Raw genomic sequence first — 18,026 nt, 5'->3', positions numbered from 1 at the left:
TGATCGACAATTTCCATTTATCTCTACAATTTTAAATTAAATTCATCCTAAAAAATTGTGACAAACGCCATCCGTCATCCGACCCCTCATTTGCATGAGAAAAACTGTTGAAGAACAACTATTTATCAAATAGCTAGAGGACTTCCGGCGTGATGAACGCGACGAGTTTCCGGTTTTCATTCTGAAGCCTGTATCCGGTTGAAAAAATTAGCTCAATTGCTTATTGAATTAATAAAAATTTAAAAAAATAGGGGCAGGTTGTGACACTGGAGTACAAACGTGACTGAACGAGAAAGGCTGTGGGTTCGATTCTCACTCTTAGATTCGAGAATACATTTTCATTTCTCCGCTCTGGTGAAGAGGAAAAACGCGGGGTTGAGTTCTTCCACAGATGGAGAGTCTTATCACTAGGTACCGTACTGCCTGTGTATATTCTACTCCGTTCTCCACTTTCTATCCAGTTTTTGATACACTGCATGTTCATTGCGGTTTTACTTAGCTTGTTATTTGTAATAATAATAATAATCTTTTTTATAATAATTTATATTTAAAAATGTAAAATTGATTCACTAATTTAATAAAAGTATATTCTCAAAAATCTGTCATCATTTTCCCGCTTGTTATTAGTAATAATAAATCTATCATCATTTTCCCGAATGGGAATTGAACCCACACCCGTCACGCTTACAAACACTTTATTAAAAGATAAAAAAAAATATTTATCGTATATCCCCATATCGAACCCATATCGAAGTTAATACCTCAATCTACATAATAAAAAGAGAATTTAAAATATGCGGCGTACTCTCCTCTCGAAATGACACTTAGTCGAAGGCTATCAATTGCAAAGCTGGGAAACGCGTCCACTCCATTTGGTTTTATAAATGAGTTGACGGAATTTTTAACGTCCAGCCCGGACGTTGAGACGATTTTTTTGTATTAAATCGATGTTTTGTAATTATTTTTGGAAAATATTTAAAAAAAAACTAATTATTATTTATGGTTTCTGATAAAAAAATGTATTTCAAATATAATATTTGCTTTAAAAATACATATATATTAAATAAACAATAAATAATAATTCCCTACAGTTTGTTACTTAATAACCAAAACACAGTATTATTAACGTTCTCTCTGTTACACTATAACTCCTAAACATAAAAACGAATACTACATTTGACAGCCCCATACATTTCCTATTGGTGTCAATAAGGGTGTCTACATTGCTTTATCCCATCCAAATGACCCCAAAACAATAATCACTCCGCCCTCCGCTCTCCACAGCATGCGGGTTGTAAATTGCAAGCGTTTGAACGCGGCTTGAATTACGTTAATTAAGCAAACCATCAAAATACGTATTTGAATGCTCTAATTAAATTGTGAATATGATTTTATATTAATTTTGGTATGGACAGTGTGTCATTAGCAGTGGAGTTATAATAGCTGTCATATATAACGGGTTCGATTTTATTGATGAAAATAAACGGAAAGTAAATATTTTATATTATTTTATAATTTAATTTTATCTTTCTGGTAACGACAAAGCGCGGCGTTCAAATCCGCCCGTTAAGACATAATTTCTCGATAAGTTCGTCTGAAAGTGTCCATTTGTCTTAACTAGGTTCCCTTATTTATAGTAAGGGCTACATCCAGGATATAGCGTAGATATTTTTTCTTTAATTTTATTTTCGCGCTCTGGTAAAACACCAGTTGTGACTGTAACGCGACGGTCGTGGGTTCGATCCCCACTCGAGGAAGTGAAATATTTATTTACGTTTATATTTCCATTTCTTCGCTCTGGTGTCGAGGCAAAGCGCGGCGTTTAGTTCTGCCACTCAACACGTAATGCCTTTGGAATACTAAAAGTTCACATTGACAACATCATAGTGATTACAAATAACTATAAAATAATCCATCGTAAAACATATAAGCTTCTTTTGTTTTGGTCCTACGAGATAACAAGGAGATGATAAGGGGGGGATATCTCTTAACTTTGGTTAAGTAATTTTATGTTGTTTGTTAATTAGTTAAGTATTGCTTTGTTAAGTTTTTATGTGTTTGATATCTTTGTGGTACTTTTGCGGGTCATATTGATGATAATAGTTATGGGTTCAAATCTCCATCCATTGTATAATGTCACTAAGAAGGACAAACATATTATGAGAAACGGAATGTTTTTGCACTATCCTCTCTCTGTCTACTTTGCTAAATGAGACAAAAAAGAGAAATAAAAATTATATGTATTTTATATTTAGTAATTCTGTTACAACAACCAAAGTCCAGGTTTATAGCTGACATTTTCATTAAGCAGCAAAACATTAAGTAAATACGTATTAAGTCGACCAGATGTCACAGTTTAGGTCGTAACTCCTTTTTGTTCCGTTTTATTGAAGGAACTACTGCTCTGCAGGCTCTGTTCTCGTTTATTGTGATTTAACAACAATTAAAGAACACAGCGGTAGCGTTTTGTTGTAAACGCAAGGGTTATGGGTTCGATATCGGTCGGTGGGTAATATAAATAAAAATAGATAAAGAAACGCGGCGATGCCTAAAAAGTGTAATAGTTAAAAATGTCTCAAAAATGTCTTAATCTGCTTACTCTATTAAAATAAGGAATCTCCTGTTAGCATTGAATCCACAACCACCATATACATAAAGATACACTTTACAACGAATGATAATGTCTTATCGTATAGTTTTAAGATTCATTTTGAAAGATTTTTATTTATTCGTTAGAAGATTAGTGGAAATTCTTTTTCATTGTATTCCGTATTATAATTTGTTTTAGAAAAATTATGGTCAAAGCGGCGTTGAGTGCCGCCACTATCGAAAGTACGGGACGGAGTATATTTAGTCACTAGGGTCCCTGCTATATGCGGGATGCAATTTATTTATTTATATACTAACACTCGAAAAAGTGTTAACAAACAAATGATTTGTTTCCATGTGTAGGATAAGTCCTTTTACAGCTTCCGTAACAATCCGGTGAAAGGACGTTAGATAAATACAGTAAAGAAACAATAAAAGTATATTGCCTAATATCTATACAATATTTTCTTAGAACCTTGATAAAGACTTTCCTTATAAAATAGTTTTAATTAATATGGATATGGAAATAATATTTAAAAAAAAAACAATTACCTATTCTTATGTAATTATAATAAAAAATTAATATTAGGTATGACTTTTTGCCAGAACGAGGAAAAAAATGAAAATAATTAATTTCTCCGAGACGGAATTGAACTTACAAGCTTCGCGTTTGTCACTACAGCCAAAAGAAAATTATGAATTTTTAAAAAAGAGTTTTTCAATTGTAAGTGGGGAGCGGAGTGTCGTAACACTAGACTCCCTCTGCCTATCCTGCTGCGTGCGGGATACAGTGAAAATAACAAAAATTATGATTTTTAACATTAAATACTTATAGAAAAATAAATAATATAGCCATATCCACACTAACCCATTGATTTTCCCGTATATGAAACAGTTTCTACATATTATTATTATGCCTATATTACAAACGTTATAGTAAATGATATGAGCTCTTATCTAGAATTATTTAAGAGACACGTCCGTAATAAAATGACTATTATACGAAGATGTGATGATGACAATATCATATAAGATTTAGTGAATTATAGACAGGGGGAAGATTGGAGGGGTTGGGAATAAAGATAGCCTTATGTTAGTAGGTAGGTTCAAGTTAAATAAACAAAGATTCCATATATAGTGTTTAATTTATATAAATTGGTTTGGTTAAAATATATGCTGTATTTGAATCAATAACTTTTGAGTTCAATTTAACAATTAATTTGATACATAGTTGGTTTCCTCACTTAATAATAGCTCTAAAAGTAAGAACAGTGGTTCTGTCCAGTTCTCTTCTTTCATTATGGCGTTTCAAACCTTTCAGTTAAGAACTAATTACTAATAATCACTAGTAAATATCACGTTGTATGTAAAACATACCAGGAAGATTTCCACTTCTAAAAAAACGAGTTCACTTTTCCTTATATTGCTTGCATCTAAGTTCTAACCCTTTAAATGCGGTAGATAAACAAAATAACATAAAAGAATAAATTATTTTTAAAAAATACAATATGTTGGTATTCAAATTTTCTATATCATATTTTTCTTTATTTGCGAGTTGTTTCAATAAAAAAAGAACTATCAGTATATTTAATCTGGCAAGTCGTAAATGTTTACGAGCGAGACTCGCCGCGGTGCGAACGCGTCCTTATGACGCCTTGTGTCAATTTAATAAAGAATGGTGCACAATAAGCTTTTTGTTATATCCCGCATATAGCAGGATAGCCAGCGGGAACCTGGAAATCTAGTGTTAAGATACTTTCGTACCCCCTTTCCGCCGAATTCTCCAGACATTGCCTATTGATTGGCGGTAGTCATCGTCGTGGCTTGTCTTATTTATATATGAAGAATACTGTATCTTAATACTAGGTTCCCTCTGATGTATGAGGGGAACATTGTGAAACTATTTTTTAATATTATTATCTCCTTAGTGTACCCCACCCTTTGTACTGTTTCTAGATATCACTCTCAATATCGCAACTTATTGTATTTTGTATTATTATTTACACACTCACATTTATGGTCCATAACTTTCGTATTTTTAAGTTGATGCTTCTTAAATTTTTATGTTCTTATTTATTGAACATTCAAAATAAAACTTTTCTATTTAATTAAAGTACCATCTATATTATTAATAAATAGTGTAGATATAACAAATAGATTAATTTTAAAAATCGTTTAATATTTATAAAGAAAATTTATATTACGCCAATGTAGATTTATTTTTACGCATTTTTGAAAATATGTTTTGTTTATTTTTTAATAAAAATATGTAAAAATATATTTCTATATTCCTATTCAAATCAGTTCAAACTAGAGTGGCAACAATTTATAGGACTCCAGTCTCGTTATGTTAAATGTAGCGAAAATTTAGTTCAAAACACGTGTACTTGCGAACAGCGACTAATGGATTTAAAATTTATTACCTTACCCTCTTTTCAGAAGTGTATGGAAATATAAATACATAGATATGTATATATATGTTTTTACTTCATATATTGTCCTTATTTAGCTGTTTATTATAGTTATAAATTCTACCTTAGTGTTTAATGTGTTTTCAATGTTTGAGAAAATTCGTGGTCTTTCAGATTTTTTAAAATAAATCATACAATTTATAACAATTTAACTATTTACAATTATGTATAAAGTAATAAAATACACTTGTAACTAATTGTACATAATAGTATACAAATTTTTAGACTTGTATACACATTTTTTATTGTAGTAAGAAGTTTAGGTTTAACTGAACTGTTTGAATACATGTTCAATTAATGTGGTTTTTTTTTATTTCAATATTTTTGTTTTGTTTGATATTGTTTTTGTTTCATATTGATTCTAAAATTCAATTATAAAAATAATTAAATAAATAAAAAAACAGATTATTGTTGAACAAAGCCGAGCAAGCTAAAATTTTAAACCTAAATTTATTTATTAAAAATGTATGTGCGTCTTAAATAAAGATAGTATAGGATAGAATGCAAATATATGCTGAAATATATAAAATTATTCGTAACATCGGAACCCTTTCTCGTTTCGGAAGGCGATTGGCGATATCGTAAAAGTTTACGACGAATTTCCTGCGAATTAAAGTCGACTCTCGTCATGACATATTGCTTTGAAGTACTACCGTCAATCTTTGACATGGCAATTTTATTTTTATTTTTATAACCTATACGTATTTCAATTCAATTTTATACAAAAATTGCTTTCACAATTAAAAACAATAAAAATACAATAAAATTTCGTGAAGTTCAACGCTGGAACTTTAAAAAATATTGTTCATAAGCAAATAATCTTCCCTATAACAAAAAAAATTGAAGTACAATTAAGAACGGCTTAAGAACCCTTGTTGACCCTAACACCGTGTTCGTAACAATGGTCGAAGATACCCTCGTTAAGTCCAGGGGAAAACACGAGATCAATAATCTATTAATTATAATTGACATATTTCATACTTCAATTGCAATTTGCTGATGGTAAAGCCACGTGGCTATATTTGTTTTGATATCCAGGGGTCTTAACGGCCGGCCGCGCTCATTAGAGGGTTAGATTTTGCGAGTGGACGGTAGATCAAGTACATAATATGATATCTTTTTACTTTTACTATATTATGGGTGGTAAGTACAAAATACCGTGATCACAGTACACTGTAGACTGTGTTTACTATCAAAAGTATCAAGAAGTACTAATTAACAATGATAATCTTCAATTATAATTAATTTCATAATGAAGAAAAATATAAAAAAAATTAAGAAATTTCCAGTGTTACACGTGTAATTTTATGAGTTTTTTCAGCATCTTCACCATGGTAGACAGAGGGAACCGGAAGAGAAGCAGTTTTAGTAACCAGATACTCCGTTCCCCACATTTCAATTTATTCTCAACTCAACATCTCTTTGTCTCGTTACGAGAGCGAAAGAATTAAAATATATCAATCCCGGAGTAGCAATTGAACGTACAACCATCCCGTTTAAAAACAGACGCTTTACCGTTGCGTACATACGTAACATATGTAATGGAATAAAAAAAATATATATACCAAACTAAGAGACATTTTCCAATAGAATAACAACCCTTGTTCTATAATTGAGTAGCCTCAAGCCACGGCTCTGTCTCGCGCACGTCCACGTAATTGTGCGTTATTGTTACATTCACTTCATGCGGAGATAAGTAGCGAAATTTTTGATGTGATGCGTTTAAACAAACAATTTGTTGGGGGCTTGGAATTAGATTTTGATTTGTAGAAAAGCAAAGGAAATTGAAGATTATAGACAAATATAAATATTAAAAAACAAAAACTTGAATTGTCTCGTGGTGTTTTAACTTGTTAAGGCATTTTGACAGGATTTTCAAAAATAATAATTTTAAAAAAATCAAAGTGATTTGTCACTTCTCTAATAAGTGGCTTAGTGACAATTTAGTGACAAACCACTAAACTGTCTCTCAGAAAACTTCTGAATACCAGAAAAGGCAAAGTTCAGATATATTTAGATCATATAAAGTTAAACCAATAGAAAAAATATTTTTAACACTATATAAACAAATAAAAAAAATCTTTTATACAAAAAGAAAAACACGATCGAAATTATATTATAGATTCTGAACAAGAACAATACATTTAGAGGGAGTGCACCGGTCACGTGACCAACACGTGTGACGTGATAGAAGTAAAATGTCATAGAGTGTAATAGAATATTGTTTGGTAAACTAGTGTTTATATGTATATTTAAATTTAATTCTTTTTATTTTTAGCTATTGTCTTACTATCGGTAAAGGGAACCTAGTGTTAAGACACTCCGTTCCCCATTTTCCACTGAATCCTGAACGCAATACGTGTTGAGTGGCGGAACTCAACGCCGCGTTTTGCCTTGACATCAGAGCGATGAAATATTAAATATTTCATTTGGGTATGTTAATTTTGGTTTATATGGATCTTCCGTATTATTGAAGTAAGCGATGTTGTTAATTTTTAAACATACTATTTATTATAATTTTCGAAGTATTATCGAAATATAATGTTTCAATATACCTAATCCGCGGAAGCTTGAACTTCACAAAAAAGAAATAGAACATTTTCCAAATTAAAAAAAAATTAACTTAATCTAATGTTTTTTTTTTTCAAAAATAACTGAATCGTTCCGTTTCATTTTAATTTAAAATAAATCGCAAATACAAATATAACTAACAAATACTCTACACCATCTCTGTTCACATTTCCATTCAATTGTCTATTTTAACGAAAACTTACCCAGAGGAATAAAACATTAGTGGACGTGTGGAGTTGCTTTCATACAATTTATTTTGACATTGTTCTTAATTTGTATACAGGCGTTTTGTTTAATTTGTTTTTTTTAAATTGAGTAACAGATTTTATGGTATACATTATTATTGCTTGAGTTATTTATTGTGATGTCATATTGTTTCTATATATAATTATTTTGTATTAAATATGTCTGTTTATATAAATACATATACGCGAGGACACTCATGGCTCAGACGCACAACTAAGTAAAGTGTGACTGTAAAAGCCACTGGTTGTGGGTTCGATTCCTTTTACATTTTCATTTCTTTGCTCTGGTGTTAAGGTAAAGCACGACGTTGAGCTCTACCACTCAACACGCATTGTCTCCAGAATTAAACAGAAAGTGGCGAACGGAATTTCTTAGCACTAGGTTACCGGAATACAGCCTAAAGCTGAAAAAATTACCTGATTATGACATAGAAAGAAATAATTTTATTTCAAAGGATAATTGTTTTTATTTCGCTCGTAGGTAAAATGAATAAAAAAATAATTAATAGATTTTAAACTCGAGTCCCGCATTCACTTTAATGAACATCGGCAAACCGCGAATGCAGTAACAGAATAAAACTTAGAATAATTGTTTTGCAGCACAGTTATATCGTTATTCGTTTTTTACTAAAATTCTAAATTTTTTTTTTACATTTTTAAAGTATTATTCTACACTTATGAAAGTAAAATACTTTTTAGAAAACATATAAAAATTTTAATTTAGCGGGATTTGGACTCGCGCCTCTTTGGCTCCAGAATTCAGCGGTAAATGGAGAACCGAGTATCTAAGTACCCTCTGCCTGTACCAGCATAAAGCTGTACAAATGAAAACGGCATCTCAAGATTAATCTCAGTCTTGAGAGTGGTTTATAAATACGTATTATGCCTGATACTAATATATTATGATTATTTATTCTACTGCCTGCCATGAAAACATCAAATAATCTTCGAAAATATTAAATAATTGCTAACTTAAGTTTTCTTTTATTTTGTAAAAAAAAAGAAACAACAATTACAAATCCACATACACTAGCCCATGTAATCAGTTAAGTAGAAGTTACCTATAAAAGCGTTGAACAACAAAATTATATAAAATTACTTTAAATTTTCCGTCTTAATTAAACGTCAGTGGTTTCTACGTTGAAGTTCGTTCGTGTATTAAATAAATTGGATAACGCAGTCGTATCAGAGCATAGCGTTCGTGCTGGCGCTGTCATCGTCTTATTTGGTTGCCTCTGTTTAATTGGGTATATGTTGTTTTTTTTATTATATATGTAGTTTAAAAATGCATGTGAATTAAATAAGTTTAAGTAATTGTTATTGTAATATAATTCATATATTATAAGGCAGAGGGAACGGAGTGCCTCAATACTATGTTCCCTCTGCCTTATAATATATAAATTATATTTTTCGGGAATTTTTCGGGATTGTATTATTGTTTGTTAATATTTTAATTTCTTCTCTCTGCTAACAAGGCACGCTTTCTAGGTTCCAAGGTTCCCTTTGCGTACCTTATACATATTATATGCAGGATACGATACTTGAGCTAAAAATAAAAATTAAACACTTCTAATATCTCATAAGAGAAATATCTTACATTTTATCACCAAGACTTAACGATTATATCTTAAAGCCAAGTTTTAGTTCCTCCGTATTTCAAGATACGAGTCATTTGGGTGATATATAAATAAACTTCAAGTCATAGAATAAATATTTTAGGCAGAATATGTATAATTAATTATATATATTCGTTCGATTCCCAATATTAGAACTTGTCGCTCTGATAACAAGACTTCGTGCGGCGTTTGTTTTTACTACATACCAATGTCTCCAAGATTAGGTGGAAGATGGGAAAAAGAGTATCCGAAGTGGTAAAATGATAGACAGACCATTCTTGTGACAGATATGACTATTTTACTTCTGACTGTTGATCTTGGGAAGTATTTCCAAGTGGGAAAACAGTCATATACATATAGACATACTAGCGTCCAGCCCGCGGCTTCGCCTGCGTGAACTACGTTATTATTAATTTCTGTCTCCATGAGCACCTACGTCCTATAAGTGACTTCCATGCAAACTTTCAGACTCCTAGCATTTGTAGTAACGAAATTTCATAGAAACTTTCAACCCCAAAAACAACCCCTTAGAAGTCGAATATTGCAAATTCCCGCCCTACCTACCTACGTCCTATAAATACCTACGTCCTATAAATAACTCCTATGAAAAATTTGAGATTCCTAGCACATGTAGTTTCTGAGATTTCGTGATGAGAGACCTTTCGATTTTATATATATAGATACACGAAAAATCACAACTAAAAATTTGAATATTATTAGATATTATTTTACTCTATGCTTCTAAGAGTAAAACTTATAATTGAATTTCTGTTAACTATTCCCCTTTGACTGTTAAAACGTGATGCTAACTGCATCTCATACGAACGGCTTTGTTCTACATACATTGTAACCTAACAACCCAATCAAATGATACTGCATGAACCTAGGTTATGGTCTTTCAGTCAAATTTGAATATAAAATAGTAGATAAATTATATAGATAAGTACTTAGAAATTTTCTTATTATAAATAGTAGAGTTCGATTAAATATTGAAAGAATTATTCAAATTACTTTCATTATTATGGAGTTAAATTCACCTAATTCCAATGTCTTATATTCGACAAGAAAATGAAGATCTAATGTCTCAATATTTTCAGCACTTGGGTTACAAGTTACTAGTGTAGGATATTTATAAAAAATATAATAATTTTTATATGTACAATATGCATAATGGAATACTTTTTCTTTTTTTCCGCTTCCCACGCACCATCCACTTTTAAGAATCGAACCCAAAACCATCGTGTTTACAATTAGATATCACTGTTTCACATGTTTCATAGCTTAGTTACGTATTTTTTCTATTTCAGAGAATATTTTTCTATTTCTTCCTTTGCTTCTATAAATTATTTCTAACTTTCATAAACTTATATTATGTATAATATGTACCGTATGTACGTGGACTTGAGATTTAGATTAATCTACCTAGAGCTAAGCTATGTCAGATATTAGTGAGGATCTGCCTGAGATCGATCTCATTAGAGCACCCGTAAGCATGTGGTTAGATTAGTTGTTTGAATTAATACAGTAATCTAACTTCCCATAATAATCGTTGTTGAAATTGGATTGAAAACATCCAATTTACGGAGTGTCTTAACACTATATTCTCTCTGCCTGCCCTGCTGTGTGGGATACGGCGTGGAGCTGAAAAAAAATATCATCATTTTTAGGAAATTTCTATTAAATTTCCATCTCCAGGTAATCGATATTTTCTCTATTTAATTCGAAACCACTACCATTATATATACTAAGATATACCCTACTGCACTATAATAGCGTCACCATTCATAGTAACAATGATCTTTAATTTCAATGTTAGTTATAAAAAGAAAGTACTACATATTTCCCTTCTCATACGAGTGTTAGTACGGTGACTCATACTTCTTAGTAAAGTCATTTAGTCGATATGTTTTAGTCGATTAAATATTTTCTTAAAATATTATTTTATTTTTAGGTTTTCGTACCTAAAGGGTAAAACAAAATCCTATTACTAAGACTTCATTGTCTATATATCTGTCCTTTTTTTTGGAAAAGACAAGATAAACAAGCGAGCGTGACACCTGTTGGTAAGTGATGACCGCCGTCCACGACTCCATGGTGCACCAGAGGACCTGCAGGTGCGTTTCCGGTCTTTACGGTAAAGATAAACGCGTCTTTTGAAGGTGCCTAAGGTATAACAACCTGGAAACATTGCCGCAGGTAGTGCATTCCACAGTTGTGAAGAAGGAAGTTTTTACGACAGCGCACAGTAGAGGAGTCAAACATATCTAGAAGATGTGGATGATACTTGAGTTTGTGACGTACTGTGGGGTTATAAAATTCGGTGGGAGATTAAAGTTCAAACAGTTCCCCAGATCACTCCTTATTAAAAATACGGTAGAGAACACATAGCGAGGAGATGCCTCTACGTATCTGCCAACGTTTGTCAAGATGCATAGGAAACAGTTTATCTTAATATAAAGATCCTTCTGCCTACTCTAGAAGGGATACATTGACAAGCTAATAAATACGTACTCGTATATACAATTTCCACAAAAAAACCTGTATAACCCTTGTAATTTGCCTTTTGAAAGAATTATAAGAATGACACGGTAACAAGCGCCCATTATGAAAATGTTGACATAAGGCAAGGTGCATAAATGATTTCATAATATTAGGTTGCGATTTTTAACAAGGCGATATTATTGACACGAGTTCTATATTATTATGGACGTTTAGAGAATGAAGCTATAATTTTCAATTTAAAAAAAAACGTAATTTGTATTTTGTTTGTAACAGTGAAAGTGAAACCATACCATATTTTATGAAGGAGGAATAATAATTTATTTTGCAATTAAAATATTTCCGAAAAAATTAAAAAATGTCTGAAAATAAATTGAATTGTAATCTTGCAAAATTTTAACCAATGCTTCTAATTCGATAAAATAACAATTACTAAGATTTTTTTTTGGTAAAATTATAAAAATACAGATAATAAATAAATATCAAATAGTACAAGTAGTGATGTACATACTCGTACATATAATAAATCATTATCGATATTGCGGACGCGGAGTGACGCGCCGGTAAAGGGTGACCGACTGTGTGACGCCACCGTATTATGTAGCGTTACGGCACTAGGGTTGCTATTTTATGAAAAAAATTGCTGAAAGAATGAATGAAAATATTTATTTATGTAGGCATTTTTTATAATTATGCAAAAGAGTAAATGTGACTGTAAATTGGCTATCAATTTTATTAGGATAACTTTCTCTTAGTTACTTTAGCAAGGAAATAAAAAAAATATATTTCCCCGATAGGCAATTGTACCCAAAACCTCGAAGATTTATATCAAACCTAAGTTGTTAAGTGTTCTAAAGTGAACTGAAAGTCGAAACGGTATAATATGTTTCCAGTACTTTCGACTTTACAAAATACGTGTTTTACAAATTAATCCCAAATAAAAAATAAATATTTTAAATATAGTAAAAGAATTAAAAAGTTTCAAGTCCAATTTGTTTTAAACAAAAAAAAGATAATAATCACTACCAACCCTATTTATTATAAGGGTTGGGATGAATTATTCGACTTCAATAGAACATTTCGATTGCACCTTGTGCCCACGGGAGCAATTATAGAGTTTATTCCTATAGAGGCAGAGTTCAAAGTTGCACGGTATCTTAACAAAAATGTCTTTCCATATTAACCGTAGCTGACCATAGAAGGGAAGTATTGTACATCAGGGTCATTTAATATAGATAGGGCCTAAGCCAAATTAGAAAGCTTTACAAATTTGAACTATATCTTGTATCAATAAGAGCTATTTTGCTATAGTTTTGTTATATATGAAGTTAATATTATTTGATTCATGAGATATATTTATGTCAAATATAAATACAGTAGTATCAGTTATTTATATGAGACTTCTGTAAAAAAGCTTATTTAGTTGAGAATTTAAAAATTAAGATCGATCAATCGAGAGTTACGGAGTATTCTTTTAGCTTCATATTCTACCCTCCATAGAGTATAGTATAGGGTAAGCCAGTGGGTAGCCTAGTGTTTAGACACTCCCCTCGTCACATTTCGTTTAGATTAATTGGATATTATTTAAAAATCACACATACTTGACGTCCATTCTGAATTTTTTGTACCATTTGCTGGACATGCCCAGTTTTAAATAACTGAAAAAATTAATATGTTTTAATTATACTCTTTATTACTAAATATTTCTTATAAACTGCATGTACATACATATATTATTTCTTTACAAATATTAGAAAACTAACCTTTTACCTACAGCGTAAGTGGCCCCACCATGTCTATCCCACCATAATACCATAAAAGGAAATGAGAAAAACAACTGTACACATAAATACAAAATATCACGCGATATCCAATTTAGAAGTGGACAGTGTTATAAGCTTAGAACTTAATAAAAGAACGAAATGAACTTTTCTACACCGTTATATAGAAATATCGTAAAAGTTAACAGCAGTGTTCGAAAACAATGACCAGATAGAATCAGAGTGCTTCACAGAAATATATTTCTGGATGTTATATACACATACATTTAGTATTTCATTATTATTGGGTATTTTTAGGTTCTCGTACCTTCCAAAAAAAAAACAGAACCCCTATTTAAGGCCCCATTGTGGTCCGTCGGTCTGTCTGTCTGTTAAGATCCTGATCTTAGGTATGCGTGGTATTCAGGTCTACCGTCCCTTGGAGCTGTGAAAAAATCAAACTTCTAAGCTAACGCAATCAAAAAATACAAATTTTCGAAATTCACAAGGCAATCAGGAAGGGATAAGGATACCTCCCATGAACACTTAACAGGTTCTTAATGAGGTACATCTTATAGACGCATATCTTTGGCTCTTATTTATAAATCGCCCTCAAGTCTAAGAGGGATTTTGAAGCGTTCATTTATAAATTACATATGAAATTATAAAAAAGGCATCTCAATTACATATGAAATGAATGAAAATGGCATCTCAAGATCGATCTCAGATCTGAGAGCGATTAAAAAATAAGGCCCTACATACGTACCTATATAGCAATAGCCTATATGCATTTTCCATGTTTTACAAGTAATATAATTTTAAATGCTCTGTTTAATTTTATTATTGCAATAGGTGTGAAATATCATATTCAAGTATCTCATTAATGTATCCATTTACGTATTAAAAATGTTCTTCCAGAAAATGGCAGAAATGTTAACACATTAAACTTTAGTAAACATTTTGACCTATACCTACGTATTTTTACTAACTTTGGCAAGTCGGTAGTAGGAGCATAGTAATAATACAGTCAGATCTTCGAGTACCTTCTTCTTCAACGAGGAAGGAAACTGGAAGAAATTGGAGTTGTAGAAAAAAGTTTCACTGTACGCTTGGTGGCTGTGGGTTCAATTATTGGATGTATATTTATAAAATTAGTCCATTCCCCCTGGCAAGACATACTCGTAGCCTGGCATAAAGTTCCGCCGATATTTGATTGAGTAAAGCGGAGAACGCACTACCTTAGTACAGGATTTTCTCTATTTTCTCTGCTATGTGAGAAAATATATTAATACGAAATTATACTTCGGTGACGTTCAACGTGGTATGGACGTTGGCGAATGCTAATCCTAAATAACTAAATGTCTGACAACGTCACTCTTGACATCTTCAAATAGATAAATGTAGAGTCATTACATCTTTACAGATGCATCGAAGCTTTCAAAGGAAAGCTGTGTTGGTGCAGCTTGCTGGATACCAAAATTCAAAATTATATTACAATTTAAATGTCCTCCCGAATCATCTGTGTTTACAGGAGAGGCTGTTGCTTTGTTGGAAGCAATCCTGTTCACACTCTCCCACGATTTTAAACAGACTGTTATCTTTACTGACTCATTAAGCTGCATATTGGCTATAAAGGGAAATCCGTTTCATAGTAGATTGAGATCTTCCATAATTTTAAGGATTCGTGAAGAACTGTACTCATGTTATCTAAAGGGTTTAGATGTTACTTTGGCATGGATTCCAGGGCATTCTGGAATCAGTGGGAATGAATCTGCAGACTCTTGTGCTAAATTAGCCATCCAGTGTGGTACTTTAGATCACTTTTCTATTTCGGCTCAGGATCTGCTGTCTCTTGCACAAGCTCATTTGGATTTGTCATGGACTAAATTCTGGGAATTGTCAAAATCTCAGAAAGGTAAGTATTATGCCACTATTCAACCCAATATCCCAAGGCGACCTTGGTTTTTTTCTCAAAAAATTACTGAACGGAGGGTTTTATCAACTATTTGTCGTTTGCGCCTTGGGCATGCTTGTACGCCTGTGCTCCTAGCCAAGATCAGGGTCAGGGACCACTCACTGTGTGAATGTGGGCTGGACGACGGTTCACCTTCCCACATACTTTTTTCCTGTCCTAAATTAATTCATCCCTTATATGATGTTCTTCCTTATAAAGTTCCCCGTCCTCTTAGTGTTCAATGTTTGTTAATGTTTGTGTTTAGTCCTCTATGTAAATTTTTATGTAAATATATTAGATATAATAATATTAAACTATAAATTAATATATTTGTAAAATACTATTTACTACTAACTCATGTTCATGTATATATTTATTTTATGATTTTTTATTTTATAGGTGAAGGCAACACTTTAACTGGACTCTTTTTGACATGCATTCTCCTATCGTGTAATATAATCTCTTTTTTACCGTACAACCTCCTTTGTGTGTTCTCCATACAACGTGACATTGGCGAAGTGAATAGTGCTCAACTGGCACGCTCGAAGCGCCATAAATAAAGAACCGAACCGAACCGAGTCATTACATTATATCAATCCAATGCAAACCGAGCATAATAATATTAGGTATTAGAGGTTACTTAAACAACAACAAAAAACAAAAAGAGCCAACGGCACGCGGTGTTCCCAGGCGGTCACCCATCCAAGTACTGACCGCGCCCGACGTTGCTTAACTTCGGTGATCGGACGAGAACCGGTGTGTTCAACGTGGCATGGACGTTGGCGATTGCTTATCCTAAAGAACTTAATATCTGACAACGTCACTCTTGACAGCTTAAAATAGATAAATGTAGAGTCATTACATTATATCAATCCAATGCAAACCGAGCATAATAATATTAGGTATTAGAGGTTACTTAAACAACAACAAAAAACAAAAAGAGCCAACGGCACGCGGTGTTCCCAGGCGGTCACCCATCCAAGTACTGACCGCGCCCGACGTTGCTTAACTTCGGTGATCGGACGAGAACCGGTGTGTTCAACGTGATATGGACGTTGGCGAATGCTAATCCTAAAGAACTAAATATCTGACAACGTCACTCTTGACAGCTTAAAATAGATAAATGTAGAGTCATTACATTATATCAATCCAATGCAAACCGAGCATAATAATATTAGGTATTAAAGGTTACTTAAACAACAACAAAAAAAAAAAAAAGGAGCCAACGGCACGCGGTGTTCCCAGGCGGTCACCCATCCAAGTACTGACCGCGCCCGACGTTGCTTAACTTCGGTGATCGGACGAGAACCGGTGTGTTCAACGTGGTATGGACGTTGGCGTCTGCTTATCCTAAAGAACTAAATATCTGACAACGTCACTCTTGACAGCTTAAAATAGATAAATGTAGAGTCATTACATTATATCAATCCAATGCAAACCGAGCATAATAATATTAGGTATTAGAGGTTACTTAAACAACAACAAAAAACAAAAAGAGCCAACGGCACGCGGTGTTCCCAGGCGGTCACCCATCCAAGTACTGACCGCGCCCGACGTTGCTTAACTTCGGTGATCGGACGAGAACCGGTGTGTTCAACGTGGTATGGACGTTGGCGAATGCTAATCCTAAAGAACTAAATATCTGACAACGTCACTCTTGACATCTTCAAATAGATAAATGAAGAGTTCATTACATTATATCAACCCAATGCAAGCCGAGCATAATAATATTAGGTATTAAAGGTTACTTAAACAACAACAAAAAACAAAAAGAGCCAACGGCACGTGGTGTTCCCAGGCGGTCACCCATCCAAGTACTGACCGCGCCCGACGTTGCTTAACTTCGGTGATCGGACGAGAACCGGTGTGTTCAACGTGGTATGGACGTTGGCGATTGCTTATCCTAAAGAACTAAATATCTGACAACGTCACTCTTGACAGCTTAAAATAGATAAATGTAGAGTCATTACATTATATCAATCCAATGCAAACCGAGCATAATAATATTCGGTATTAGAGGTTACTTAAACAACAACAAAAAACAAAAAGAGCCAACGGCACGCGGTGTTCCCAGGCGGTCACCCATCCAAGTACTGACCGCGCCTGACGTTGCTTAACTTCGGTGATCGGACGAGAACCGGTGTGTTCAACGTGGTATGGACGTTGGCGAATGCTAATCCTAAAGAACTAAATATCTGACAACGTCGCTCTTGACAGCTTAAAATAGATAAATGTACAGTCATTACATTATATCAATCCAATGCAAACCGAGCATAATAATATTCGGTATTAGAGGTTACTTAAACAACAACAAAAAACAA

General features: G+C 32.8%; 1 protein-coding gene and 6 non-coding genes across 7 annotated transcripts in view; 1 reads left to right on the top strand and 6 right to left on the bottom strand.

Moving 5' to 3' along the window:
* LOC146536157 (uncharacterized) overlaps positions 1-16,295 on the top strand; it is a 30,327-nt gene extending 14,032 nt beyond the window's left edge. The window contains exons 2-3 of the mRNA XM_085190512.1: positions 15,156-15,666; positions 16,105-16,295. Of these exons, the coding sequence (XP_085046638.1) occupies positions 15,156-15,666; positions 16,105-16,265 (672 nt within the window). The 3' untranslated portion in view covers positions 16,266-16,295. The remainder of the gene's footprint in view (positions 1-15,155; positions 15,667-16,104) is intronic.
* Positions 16,296-16,370: 75 nt separating this feature from the next.
* On the bottom strand, positions 16,371-16,489 carry LOC146536156 (5S ribosomal RNA). Its single transcript, XR_014878271.1, has one exon. It is a non-coding gene; the product is annotated as a 5S ribosomal RNA (ribosomal RNA).
* Positions 16,490-16,646: 157 nt separating this feature from the next.
* On the bottom strand, positions 16,647-16,765 carry LOC146536155 (5S ribosomal RNA). The gene has a single exon (XR_014878274.1). It is a non-coding gene; the product is annotated as a 5S ribosomal RNA (ribosomal RNA).
* Positions 16,766-16,925: 160 nt separating this feature from the next.
* Positions 16,926-17,044, bottom strand: LOC146536154 (5S ribosomal RNA). The gene has a single exon (XR_014878270.1). It is a non-coding gene; the product is annotated as a 5S ribosomal RNA (ribosomal RNA).
* Positions 17,045-17,201: 157 nt separating this feature from the next.
* LOC146536153 (5S ribosomal RNA) lies at positions 17,202-17,320 on the bottom strand. The gene has a single exon (XR_014878269.1). It is a non-coding gene; the product is annotated as a 5S ribosomal RNA (ribosomal RNA).
* A 158-nt stretch (positions 17,321-17,478) lies between these two features.
* Positions 17,479-17,597, bottom strand: LOC146536152 (5S ribosomal RNA). Its single transcript, XR_014878272.1, has one exon. It is a non-coding gene; the product is annotated as a 5S ribosomal RNA (ribosomal RNA).
* Positions 17,598-17,754: 157 nt separating this feature from the next.
* Positions 17,755-17,873, bottom strand: LOC146536151 (5S ribosomal RNA). The gene has a single exon (XR_014878276.1). It is a non-coding gene; the product is annotated as a 5S ribosomal RNA (ribosomal RNA).
* Between the last annotated feature and the right edge of the window lie 153 nt (positions 17,874-18,026).

This window comes from Heliconius melpomene, chromosome 9, assembly GCF_056956725.1.
Source record: "Heliconius melpomene rosina isolate 202511_hmr_F chromosome 9, ASM5695672v1, whole genome shotgun sequence".
NCBI classification, from domain to species: Eukaryota; Metazoa; Arthropoda; class Insecta; order Lepidoptera; family Nymphalidae; genus Heliconius; species Heliconius melpomene.
The sequence above is the reverse complement of the archived record's forward strand: the minus strand, read 5'-3'. Positions and strand labels throughout refer to the sequence as shown.